The 12,530-nt window shown below is 42.6% G+C and overlaps 2 protein-coding genes across 2 annotated transcripts; one reads left to right on the top strand and one right to left on the bottom strand.

Annotated features, from left to right (window-relative positions):
• Positions 1 to 158: 158 nt before the first annotated feature.
• cUnh1orf74 (chromosome Un C1orf74 homolog) lies at positions 159 to 1,053 on the top strand (the record flags this gene model as incomplete). The annotated part of the gene is made up of 1 exon (XM_084317607.1): positions 159 to 1,053. The coding sequence occupies one exon, from the start codon at positions 159 to 161 to the stop codon at positions 948 to 950; it is 792 nt and encodes a 263-aa protein (XP_084173733.1). The 3' UTR covers positions 951 to 1,053.
• A 131-nt stretch (positions 1,054 to 1,184) lies between these two features.
• Positions 1,185 to 11,620, bottom strand: sirt4 (sirtuin 4). The gene is made up of 4 exons (XM_084317606.1): positions 11,528 to 11,620; positions 6,262 to 6,746; positions 5,669 to 5,963; positions 1,185 to 2,435 (listed from the first exon to the last, which is right to left on the bottom strand). The coding sequence occupies exons 2-4, from the start codon at positions 6,744 to 6,746 to the stop codon at positions 2,283 to 2,285; spliced, it is 933 nt and encodes a 310-aa protein (XP_084173732.1). The 5' UTR covers positions 11,528 to 11,620; the 3' UTR covers positions 1,185 to 2,282.
• Positions 11,621 to 12,530: the final 910 nt, after the last annotated feature.

The following is a 12,530-nucleotide window of genomic DNA, read 5'->3' as shown; positions in this document are numbered from 1 at the left end:
TTGGCTTCAATAGGCTTAATTTGAATATTTCAACAAGTTTTAATATTTGTGGTGATTTGAATCGTCGACAGGTCAAGTTACCGAAATAGGGTGTTTTTTATTTATATTTTGGCTCGTTTGTCGATGTTAGTCTTATATCATATTGATCGCGTGCAGCTATGTCTTCTCACGAGATATTTCTCGCTGCTGCTCGTAAATGTCTGTCTGTAGGGAAGAAAGCCCTGTCTGTTGATCTGAGCGTTGACCTGGCTGCTATGGTCCAGGCTGTCGACACTGGCTTAAAACCGGCCCTGCTGTACGACAGCAACGCTGCCAGTGCAGAGCAGGTGCATGAATATTTGATCTCGCTGCAGTCTGCCCGGCTTGTGGCCAAATCTGTTCTCACATTGGCTTTGAGTGGCAACGCCATCATCGTGAATCCAGTCATGGTGATACCGAATCTGGAACGGCTGCTTCATGGGAACAACGTGACCGTCATCGATGTCTGCCACACGCTGGAAAAACCATGCGTCGCCGACCCTCGTAGCGGAGGCTTGAGGGGCATGGCTCAGGATTTACTGCTTGTTCTAAGGGAGTTCGTACAACAGCCTGAGGTAGATGGGCCTCTTTACCTAGAAGAGATATCCGAGAGCTGGAACCTGTGCACCCTCTTTGGGGTCGTATTGGGCTACCCGGCCACATACTGGTTCGATCAGAGCAGGAGTTTTGAGAATTGCCTGGCGATGACTCCGCTGGCGGTCACCAAAGCCTTAGCGACGTGGCAGGCAGACGCCGGAGGACATAGATGTTGTCTGTATTCCTTCAGCATCCCCGCCGTCCTGCACACAGAGACTCACTCTGCCCTGGAGGAATGGAACCTTCGACTCAAAGAGAGATTTCAACAGCAAACCGTATTCAGTGATCTCATCGTTTCCCGGTCTGTGGTCACATTGCCATCACTCTGTCTTTGATTACAGCGGAAGTGTCCATTTTTTTTTGTTAATTATGTCAAATTATGGATTTACTGTATCACTTCATTAAACTGACAAAAAAACCACAGCCGTTCATAATTATTTATTTAAAGTATCCAGTATTGCCACCCCTTGGCGAAGGCCAACGTGGTACCTATGGTCAACACAGGGTTTCTCTTAACACTTGGAATAAAACAGAATAAATAAACTTTTCAAGCTTATCAAACAGCGATAACACTGGTGAAATCGACCTTACGGTTGTGTGCAAAATCTGAGATTGAGTGTTCTCCCCTCTTGTCATTCTATGGTTAACCACTGTTGATACAAAAAATTGGTTGATAAGCAATCTTAAAAATGTCCATTCATAAAGTATTTTTTGTTATTAATTAGGTATTTTCTTGGACTCATGCTTGAGTACCAGGGTATGATTTGAGTGAAATGGACCACCACCCTTATTACATTTGAACAGGTTATCAACTGATAAGTCACCTTCCCTGAAAAAGCAGCTAAGCCCCCCCCCCTCCAAATAAATAAACAAGCATCAAGTTACATATTACATTTGTCATGATGAGATGTTGAATATCAAGATAAATAACATCCAATGCTTAACAGCTGATTTAAAAAGGAACACGCATGTATTGCACAATCACAAATTATAACTTCACATTCCATAAAACGTCATTTAACAGTATTAGCCTACTGTATTTCCAACATCTCTGGTAACTTGAAGGTGACCCTGGAGCCAGATCTGGTATAGCATAAACGATCCCTTAGAACCATAGTAACCTTGTAGACTAATCCAAGGGTAGTAGGGCTGTACCGAATTGTCATTTTTTAACATTCAAAGCTTCTATTGAAGTATTCGAACGAAGCTTCGAATGTCTGTAAAAAAAATAATAATTTAATTTCATAAAAAAAAAATATATATATATTTTTTAAACTAAATCCTCAATTTGAATAAAGTGATTAATCTGATTAAATTAGTCTTTATTAAATCAACTTTCTTTAATGAATATAACTAATCAGTTTCGTCAAATATAAAGAATCCAATAAGGGCACGGTTGGTACGTTTAAAAAAAAAAATATTATAATAATATTTTATTCGAATGTTGATTTAGAATTTGAATGTCAACATTATGATCGAAGCTTCGAAGCATTCGGTACAGCTCTACGGGGTAGATCTCTTTAACATTGAACAACTGAGTGTTAAACAGGCGATCGTCCTGAAGTTAATATCTAATGAATATTATCAATATATTATTCAGCACACATCAGGCCTGTTGAGGAACCGAGTGGTGGGGCGTCTGGAATGCCCCCATCTCCGCGTGCCTTTCAGAGCGGCCGGATGACAGTTAGCGCTTCACCACAGCGCGCGCTCACTCTCAGCTCTGCCAGGTGGTCTGCCCTCGTGCACCCGATGTTCACTATGGCAACAGGGATCTTTCTGTCTCTCGCGGCCAGTAGGAACCTGTACCCAGAGTACACCTTGGGAAAGATGGGAGAGGAACATGGCGTGAACTTCCATTCCAGTTATTGTTAAAGTCCAGAGAAGTGACAGGGTCCATATTCACAGAGCACTGATCTAGAGCCAGCTCCAGGGTTATTATAGTTTTGTATTTTTCATTTTGATTTCATTTTTTACCCTATTGTCAGAATAAGATTTCTGGGCAATGGATACAGAACCCCCCCCTTATGTTCAATAAACCTAGGAAGGCCATGCATTATCTGAATGCCCTATGTCTAGTTCATGATTGTAAAGTTTAATAAGGATCCTAGAGGTCACAATAGGTCATTTTATACAGTGAGGTAAAAAATATGGTCCCCTATGAAAATGTCCATGGCAGTTCGTCCCTCGCCAAAATGTAGCCCAACTTTGGAGCATTATTTAGACCCCTTATGGACAAGCGAGCATGACATGGTTGGTACCAAAGGATACCTTAGGTTGTCTAGTTTCATAAGACTGAGCCTGCTACCGTCTCTGAAAGACTCCCGCAGGTCTCAGAGGGTTAACTAAAATGTTTCTTCACACCTAGTTTTAGTTAACTAATAACCGTGGTCAGCTCCAGTCCGTTTGTTTGAATAAGGTCATGAAGACAAGAGTGTTCCTGGGTAACTCAGATTCAGATTATTTTATTCTCACAGCTTTTTTAAATGTACATTCAGAAAAACGTGAGATGCTTGTTTTTTCCAGGCTCCTCAACCGTAGTAGTTTGGTAGACAACAATACACAACGATCTATACAATGCAAGGTCAAATAAACCGGATAAAATATAAAAATAAAATTATTATACAGTGTAAGTAGTAAAAAGTCAAAGTTACGTTTATTGTCATGACATGGAAGCACGAGATACAGCACTCAGATCTCAGTTCACAGTTACAGCCATTTGATGCTAGATATACACTAAACAAATAAATAAAATACAATAATAATAAAATACAATCAATAAAAACAGTGAATTGATTCAGTAGCAAACTAATCCAAAATAAGAAACCTAGTCTAATTCAGTAAAACTTATCCAATTCAATAAGATCAATAGATTCACTGATTAAAAGATTTAAAGAGATAGGTGCTACAGTGCAGTGTGCAGAGGCATGGCAGTGATAAGCTGCGATGAACTGTTCAGTAGTCTCACAGCATCCGGGAAGAAGCTATTCTTCAGCCTGGTGGTTCTTGCCCGGATGCTGCGCAGCCTCCTGCCTGAAGGGAGGGGGGTAAACAGTCCATGGGCCGGGTGGGTGGGGTCATGCATGATGCGGATTGCTCTGTCCATGCATCGGTTGTTGTAGGTATCAGAGATGTCTGGTAAGCTGCATCCGATGGTCCTCTGTGCAGACCTTACAACCCTCTGTAGTGCCTGCTTGCTGTGCAGCTGCCGTACCATGCTGTGATGCAAGAGGTCAGTACGCTCTTCACCACACATCTATAGAAGGATCTGAGGATGTTGGTGTCAAGCCCTGCCCCTTTCAGTTTCCTCAGGAAGTACAGGCGTTGATGAGCTTTTTTGACGAGGCTCAGGATGTTGTCGTGCCACGTGAGGGTGTTGGAAATGTGCACCCCAAGATATTTGATACTGGGAGTCACCTCTACAGCTGTGCCATCGATGTAGAGAGGGAGGGGGGCGTGCTGGTCTTGCGGAAGTCTATCTCTTTCGTTTTTATTTTTTTACATTTAGGATGAGGTTGTTCTCCTTGCACCACAGTCCCAGTCCATCTACCTCCTCATCCCCTTTTGTGATGCGTCCCACCACTGCGGTGTCATCCGCGAACTTCACTATGAGGTTGCTGTCATAGTGGGCTCTGCAGTCATGTGTGAGCAGGGTGTAAAGTAGTGGGCTAAGGACACAGCCCAGGGAGGAGGATACGGTGTTATTGATCCTAACAGATTGGGGTCTATTAGTCAGGAAGTCCAAAGTCCAGTTGCAGAGTGATGGGGGTAATCCGAGTGCTGACAGTTTGTTCACCAGTGTCTGTGGGATGATGGTATTGAAGGCGGAACTGAAGTCCAAAAACATTTGGGGTGAGAGCGATTGGTCGATAGTCATTTAGACAGGACACTGTGGAGGCCTTTGGTACTGGGACGATGGTAGATGTCTTGAGGCATGTTGGAACGGTGGCCTGGGACAGTGAGGTAGGGCTGTACCGAATGTCATTTTTTAACATTCGAAGCTTCGATTGAAGTATTCGAACGAAGCTTCGAATGTCTATTGAAAAAAAAGTACTTTTTTTTTATTTTTTATAAACTAAATCCTCAATTTGAATAAAGTGATTCATCTGATTAAATTAGTATTTTTCTTTTATTAAATCAACTTTCTTTAATGAATATAACTCATCAGTTTCGTCAACATAAATAATCCAATAAGGGCACGGTTGGTATGAAAGTGATGGTGACGTCTTATAGTATAATATTATAATATTAGTGTAGCCTAATCTTTAACCGCAACTGTGAAGAAAACCCCCATTGGTTTAAACAGATTGAATAGATTAAAAAAAAAAAAAAAATTCGAATGTTGATTTAGAATTCGAATGTCAACATTATGATCGAAGCTTCGAAGCATTCGGTACAGCCCTACAGTGAGGTGTTAAAAATGTCAGTCATGACCGCTGAGAGCTGGCGAGCACAGTCCTTCAGGACCCAGCCTAGGACCCCATCAGGGCCTGCAGCTTTGCAGGGGTTTATTTTCTGCAGTGTCGTCCTTACCTCTGCGGTTGTCACACCGAGAGGGGGGTCGTCAGGCGAGGATGTGAGCCTGGAGGGGGTGGTGGTATTGGAGGCCTTGAAGTGGGCGTGTGTAGCTAGCAGCAGTGTGTGTACATGTAATACGTGTGCTTGTGTGGTGTGTAAGTCACTTAAAGGGCTTTTGAGTGTATGATTTAGAGTCTTTGCGTCAATGGTCTGTTTGCCCGGTGGAAGTAACTGTTTAGTGTTCTCTTGGATGTGGACCTGAGACTGGAGTACCGTCTGCCAGACGGCATGAGCTCAAACGGTTTGTGGTTTGAGTGTCTGGGGTCTTTGAGGATCCTGTGTGCTTTGCTGACGCACCGCTCAGTGAATATACTGTCTATGGTGGGTAGCTTGCTTTGTGATTATGGGCCCAGAATTCCAACAAACCATTACGACAATGTTACAATAACCCCTTCACAAATTCTTACTATTATGCAAGAAATTCTTACTTCCCAAATTCTTAGATTTCCTTCACAAATTCTTACTACAAGCCTACCTGTAACGAGGACCCAGCGACCAGCACCGCGTCAGACTCTGCCAGTCTGTCGTGTACAAATTGTACCGTCCTCTTGTTGACACTGTCTCCAAAGAATGTGACCTCTGGCTTCAGTATCCCTCCACAGTCTTTACAGGAAGGAACTCTGAAGTGGAGGACCTGCTCGTCCTCCAGGAAAACATCTCCGTCTGGTGCCACACCGCCTGCCTGAGCTCCCCAGTCGGGGTTCAGGGCTTCAAATCTTCTCTGGAGCTCCTCTCTTGGCGAGACGTCACCACAACCGAGACATATCACCCTGAGGAGGTGCAGATACAGCATGTTGTCATATTTTAAATAAAACCCAACTTCCTGATGTCATACTCAATCTACTGTTATTATGTATACAGATTATTGAAAAAAAAATATTATCTATTGCCTTACCTATATATTTATTCTATTGTAAGATTAGAACAGATAGGGCATACAGACTTTGCTTTGCACCTTTGTTTACACCGTTTGTTTTCACATTTTTATATTGAGATTCAATTGTATTGCCTATACTTATGTATTTATTCTATTACCCAGAGAGAGAGAGAGAGACCATATCTCCCTACCTATGTGTACAGCCATGGAGTTCAGTCAGCCTTTTCTGCCCAGACTTAGAATGAAGAGCATCGACGTTCTGGGTAACTAGCCAATGCAACTTGCCCCTCTCCTCCCAGTGCTGTAGCGCCTTGTGCGCAGAGTTGGGCTGATGGGAGGAGAACTGTGGCCACCCGACAAAGTTCCTCGCCCAGTAGCGCTGGCGAGACTTGGCGCTGCGTACAAATTCGGCGTGCTCCATGGGGCGCCTGTCGGTGCGGGCGTACAGTCCGACTCCCTCCGAGCGGTAGTCGGGGATGCCCGACTCCGTAGAGAGACCGGCGCCGCTGATGACAAAGAGGCGCATGGCGCGAGACACAAACGCTTGCAGTTGTTCCAGGGAATGGGCGTCGATGGTGCCGCTGGGAGGCACGAAGTTCAACACACCCGCAGGCGCGGAGGACGCCCTCGTCCCCGGTGCTGCACACAGTCCCAGCGGCCTCCACGGCAGGCGCATCTGGGTGGGAAGAGTGGTGGTTATTTCCCAAGGTGGCACAGTTGACAATGATCATTGTTAAGAGTCAGACTCATTATTGACCATCTCAACCATATTAGTGTAGGCCAGGTGAAATTAATCAATATTGAAATGGGAAAACATTAAGCAGTGGTAAAGTTTTCACTTGAGAACTGTATGCAAGTAATTTTGAGTATTTTTCTAATTCTAAAGGTACTTTTACTCATTACATTTATCTGAACGCTGCAATTACTAATTACTTTGAACGCTGCAGTTATTAATTACTTTGAAGAAAGATATTTTGCGTAGAAAACATGGCATAATGTTGATGAAGATGTACTTTCAAATGTTAAGCCTGAACTTCAACAGAGCAGCATAACTCGACAACATACTACTTTAAAGATAACGTTTTCATGTAGACTAATCATTCAAAAAACATCCACAGAGCTTTTAGAATAGTGAAGAATTTAAATGTTGCTTTTCCCCCCAAATAAATGATTGATTTATGAATTTATTATTATTATTATTTTTTTTTTTGGATCTTTTCCCCCCTCCATTTTCCTCCGATTTTCTCCCATCCCAATGTTAGTCGTTATGCCAATTCCCAATCCCCTTCCTGGTCGCTGCGCACTTACCCCCCACAGTCGGTCTGGGAGAGTGGAGGCTATCACGTGCTTCCTCCGACACACGTCCAGCCAATCAACCGCTTCTTTTCACCTGGCAGCGCGGATTCTCATTGAGAGGGCGTAGCGTGTGGAAGGATCACACTATCCCACTCAAGTCCTATCCGCGCTTAGCAGGCGCCCCGACCGAACTGTAGGAGTCGCTGTTTACAACGACCCGAACCCACCCCGCCAGCTTCTCCCACCCTCTAATACTGCCAATTGTATTAGTGTGAACGGCCAGCCAAGCTGGTGACAACCCCGGAGCTGTGAGCTGGATTCGAACAGGCGAATCTAGCCGCTCCGGGGTTTGGTGACGAACGCAATCTCCGTTACGCCACCTGACCGCCCGTATGAATTTATTATTTTAAACAATTTGCAGAGTCCAAAATGAATGTTGTTGTTTACATGTTGCGTACATGTATGTATCCCATTTCCTCACATGGAATGCACCTGATTGCATAGACATGCTGACATGCTGGTGCTCTACTGGGACATCTAGTGGCTCAATGTTGTCTATAGGCTGCACCCTAGCACAAACTTTAGAGGTCAATGGATTGAAGGTTGAATGCTCCCAAGTACTGAAATATAATTACGTCATATAGAACGTGTGCTTTTACTTTTGATTCTTAAAGACTTGATGTAACATTACCCAAAATGTTAGAACTGTTGTTGTTATGAAAATGATGACTAAAGCCCTTTGATCTCTATCCCCCTGGTTATAAACAGAATCAAACCATTGCATAACCTACTCGGGTTACATGATTGGCCCATCAGTCAGTCCGTCTTTTTTCAGTAGTTGTGAAGGATATCAACGAGCTAGTTCACAAACAACAAGTCATGAAACTAGTTTTTAATTTTTAGTGATTCAAAAACAAATCACAGCAACTGTGACAATTTATTATTTTATCACTTAAGCACAGACTAGCCAATGTTAATCTCCATAACAACCGGTCACACTGGTCTCATTCATTTGTTTACTGTACTGTAACTTGACATCACCTTTCAATGAACAAAGGGCCATGCCCCCTTCAACAGACAGAGTTGGCTGTGCTCATAGGGGGTGCACTAAAACAGTTATAACAAATCAGATTATACACCTGAAGCTGAATAATAATTCTGAAATGATAAAAAAAAAAAAAAAAAAAAATCGAACCCCGACTAACCTTAATGTCATGCACTTGTCCTAATAAACTAACCTACACTGTAACACGCAACACTTTGATGAACATTGTTACTCAGCTGATAGAGTTATACCCTTCTTGCTGTCTTGTCGCACAGAACTTGTAAGTCGCTTTGGATAAAAGCGTCAGCTAAATGACTAAATGTAAATGTAAATGTAAATGTAAATGACACTCCTGACATTAACATTCCACAAAAAGATTTTCGATTGATTCTACCTGTTCTTTTTTTTTTGTATCTACTTTTTCTCCCATTTTCTATTTTTTCTCCCTTCCCCAATTTCGTATTGTCTAATTCTACCCTCCCCTGTCTCGAACGCTGTTAGGCCATGCCTCCCACAAGCCGGCTGCAATGTGGACGAAGCCTTGCATCACGTGTCCCCTCCGGTACACGAGGAGGCAGCCGTCGTATCTTTTCACCTGCACAGCGCGATCTCTCAGCGGCAAGGGTCTGCGTGGGAGGGACACGCCGCCCCCGTCGCTTCCTGATTCTACTGCGCAGGCGCACCAACCGACCTGTAGGAGTCGCTGTCCACAACGTCCGATCCCCACCCACCAGCTTCCCACCCCCTAATACTGCCAATTGTATTAGTATGAACGACCAGCCAAACTGGTAGCAACGCTGAGAGCTGAGCTCGAACCCAGCATCTCCTGCGTTGGTGGCGAGCGCCTTGCCCACTGCGCCACCTAGCCGCCCTGATTGTACCTGTTCTTTAAGTCAAAACTTGAAGGGGACTTTTACTTTTACCAGAGTAATATTTTAACCAAGTATTTCTACTTTTACCACTAGGCAGCAATACACATGTTAACCTGAAATTGAAATTGAAAATGGAGGACCCTTATGTAAACAAGACGAAAGTCTTTCTCTGGTCTGCATCCCCTTAGCAGTTGTTTGTATTGAGCCGTACTGTATTGTACCCATTCTGCAATCTGTTAATAAAGTTTTCAACCAATCAATCAAACCTGTTGGGTCATAAAAAAATATTTGATTTACCTATTTATTCATACAAATTTGCACTACCTCTTCTACCTTTTTTGCATTTAGTTTTTTTGCAGTTTGTACATTTTAGTTTTGTATATATTTTTTTGTGTTTGGTCTAGATTTTTACTGTATGAAGCACAATCTCAGGAGGGTCCTACAGAACCAAGCATTTCACTATAATGTACATGTACCTTATATGTGACAAATAAAACAATACTTGAAACGTAACGTTTAACCCTTTGAGTGGCGTTAACGTGTTAACACGTTTCTGAGGCCCGACCGTTGAGTGGTGTTAACACGTTTCTGGATTGTTATTTATTTTATTCGCTATTTCCATTCATAATTCATTCTGCTATGCTGTAGGACTGTGTGGCACTCTGTCTGAGACCGCAACGGTCCGATACCGCTGCCTAACGCCTTGCGGCTGCTATTGCACTCCATTTGAAACAATGTGGGGTTTTTTTCTTGGCCGAGCTGCAGCGTGCAGGCGGGGGCTAAACACTCCAGCAAGACAATCGCTTATAGGGATGGCATCGACGAGGGTCCCCGCCCCCCCGTTCATTTTCTTTGGTGGATAACGTTGGACACACGATCGCAATCAGTATTTGGAATGGTGATCAGATAATTGGATTATTCTTTTTGCAGTACATCATAGACAAGGTAAGGACTATATATTATCAATCTTGCGTTTATCCGATAATTACGATTTATAGTGGAATGCAGTATAAATACAACGATTTATAGTGGAATGCAGTAAAGTGCTGTTTGGCTGAGTTTCCTTGGATTACACAGAATCACTCTAGAACTATACTCATATTCACCACGGTATAAAACGGAGATGTATTGATGAAAAAATTATCTGTTTTTACTTTTTTGCATGTTGACCGGAAGAAACTCACTGACAATCTACGTTGTTATTAGATCCATAGCTATAATATTTAATATAGTTTTAGCACTACAAACACCGGCATCTACCCCCATTGCATTACAGCACTGGCACAAACGGCCATACGCCCACAGCGACCTCCGGCGTCCAATGTGTTAACAGTCAACAGATATAGTCACCTCACCCGGCTATAATGTCTATCGAGGTGTATTCACATGTTATTCCTGGCTGAGCCCCAGGACAGTGCAATGTGACCATGCCCACGCTCTCCTAAAGCTAGACACCAAAGGGAGAACCCTCAGATTTGTGACGTCACCTATAGGAGAAATATGGGGGTCGCTCCATAGATGGTTAACCCTTTGTAGTGTGGTTAGTGAAAGGGTTATACTTCTGTAGTGTGGTAGTGGAAGCGTTAACCCTTTGTAGTGTGGTAGTGAAAGGTTAACCTTCTGTAGTGTGGTAGTGAAAGAGTTAACCTTCTGTAGTGTGGTAGTGAAAGGGTTAACCTTCTGTAGTGTGGTAGTGTAAGGTTAACCTTCTGTGGTGTGGTAGTGAAAGAGTTAACCTTCTGTAGTGTGGTAGTGAAAGGTTAACCTGTAGTGTTGTAGTGAAAGGGTTAATGGGGCTCTGACATGGCGAGGCTATAACATGTCATTACACCCAAATTATGTTTAAATTCTGGTTCACACTTGTTGGCAATACTAGAATATAAACCTAATTTGGATGCAAGACTTTAATAGGACCCCCTAAAGTAAGAGTCCCATTTATTGTCTGAGAGCAGCCCCCCAGATTTCACATCCAGGTGACATCATATATTGGAGGGGTTCTCTCTTTAGGAACTAGCTTTAGGAGAGAGTGGTGCATTCAATACCTGGGGCATATGAAGAACATGTGGATTCTTAAATGGGTAGCATTCCCCTTTAAGATTAGACATAGCAAGACTCGAGTCATAGAAACAATGATCAAACCTCCTTAACCTATGAATAGCTCAGAGTCACATAATAGCTACTCAGCTAACTTTTGTAGGTTACATTTTATGTCAACTTGAATTTGAGCAAGCGGACATACTATACCTTTTTCTTGTTCGGTAGTGATTTGTAGCGGTACTTATAATCTCAGTAATTATAAAAAAAAACTCGACAATGTGTCAAACCGACAGAGTCCCCTCCAAAACATTGGCAACCGGACATACAGTACATTATGCAACACAACGGTGCATCCGTTGTATGGTCTGGGACTTGTAGTCCATAAACAAAGCGATTGCTACTAGATTGGTTGATTGAACACGAACACTATGTATAGTTTAAACGTTTATACTCATGGGATTAGACGAAATTTCGCACCTAGCCTCACCGTGTAGCTGAGTCAAGAGTCCCAGCAGAATGCCTTTATGAAATGGTCCAGTCACTGCAAGTAGAGTCTAGTAGTATATTCATAAAAGCAGTACGTAGTTGCTCCACTAGAGGGCACAACAGAACTTGCTAAATAGATTTGCAATATACATTTAAATGTCTAATGACATTTTATGAAATGGTCCAGTCACTGCAAGTAGAGTCTAGTAGTATATTCATAAAAGCAGTACGTAGTTGCTCCACTAGAGGGCACAACAGAACTTGCTAAATAGATTTGCAATATACATTTAAATGTCTAATGACATTTTTAATCTCCGGAGATTATCCAGGAAATGTGTGTAACAAAACAGTGAAAAGAAAGGGGTTAGATATAGGTGCCTCTATATCTCTGAAACAGGGACACCAGCATCCATTTGGTAAAATGAAGTCAATTATCGTCTGGAAGTAGTTTGTTGTGTGAAGTTTAGCCACTGACCTAGCACACACAGTCTACCACCAGTCAATCAGCTAGAAAGATTGTTCCATCAAATGTTCAAGACTTGATTTACTTAATAAATATTTAGTCTATCAAGTATACTATATTATTGACTAGCTTTTTAATGTAAAACTGAACCCAGTCTAAATACCATAACCCTTTCACTGCCACACTAGAAGGTTAACCTTCTGGAATCCTTGTGGAAAAATCACAAGGTCAAGAGTACAGAAAGTAAAGGTTCCGGGATAA

This window comes from Notolepis coatsorum, assembly GCF_963971535.1.
Source record: "Notolepis coatsorum genome assembly, chromosome: 6".
In the NCBI taxonomy this organism is placed as follows: Eukaryota; Metazoa; Chordata; class Actinopteri; order Aulopiformes; family Paralepididae; genus Notolepis; species Notolepis coatsorum.
The sequence above is the reverse complement of the archived record's forward strand: the minus strand, read 5'-3'. Positions and strand labels throughout refer to the sequence as shown.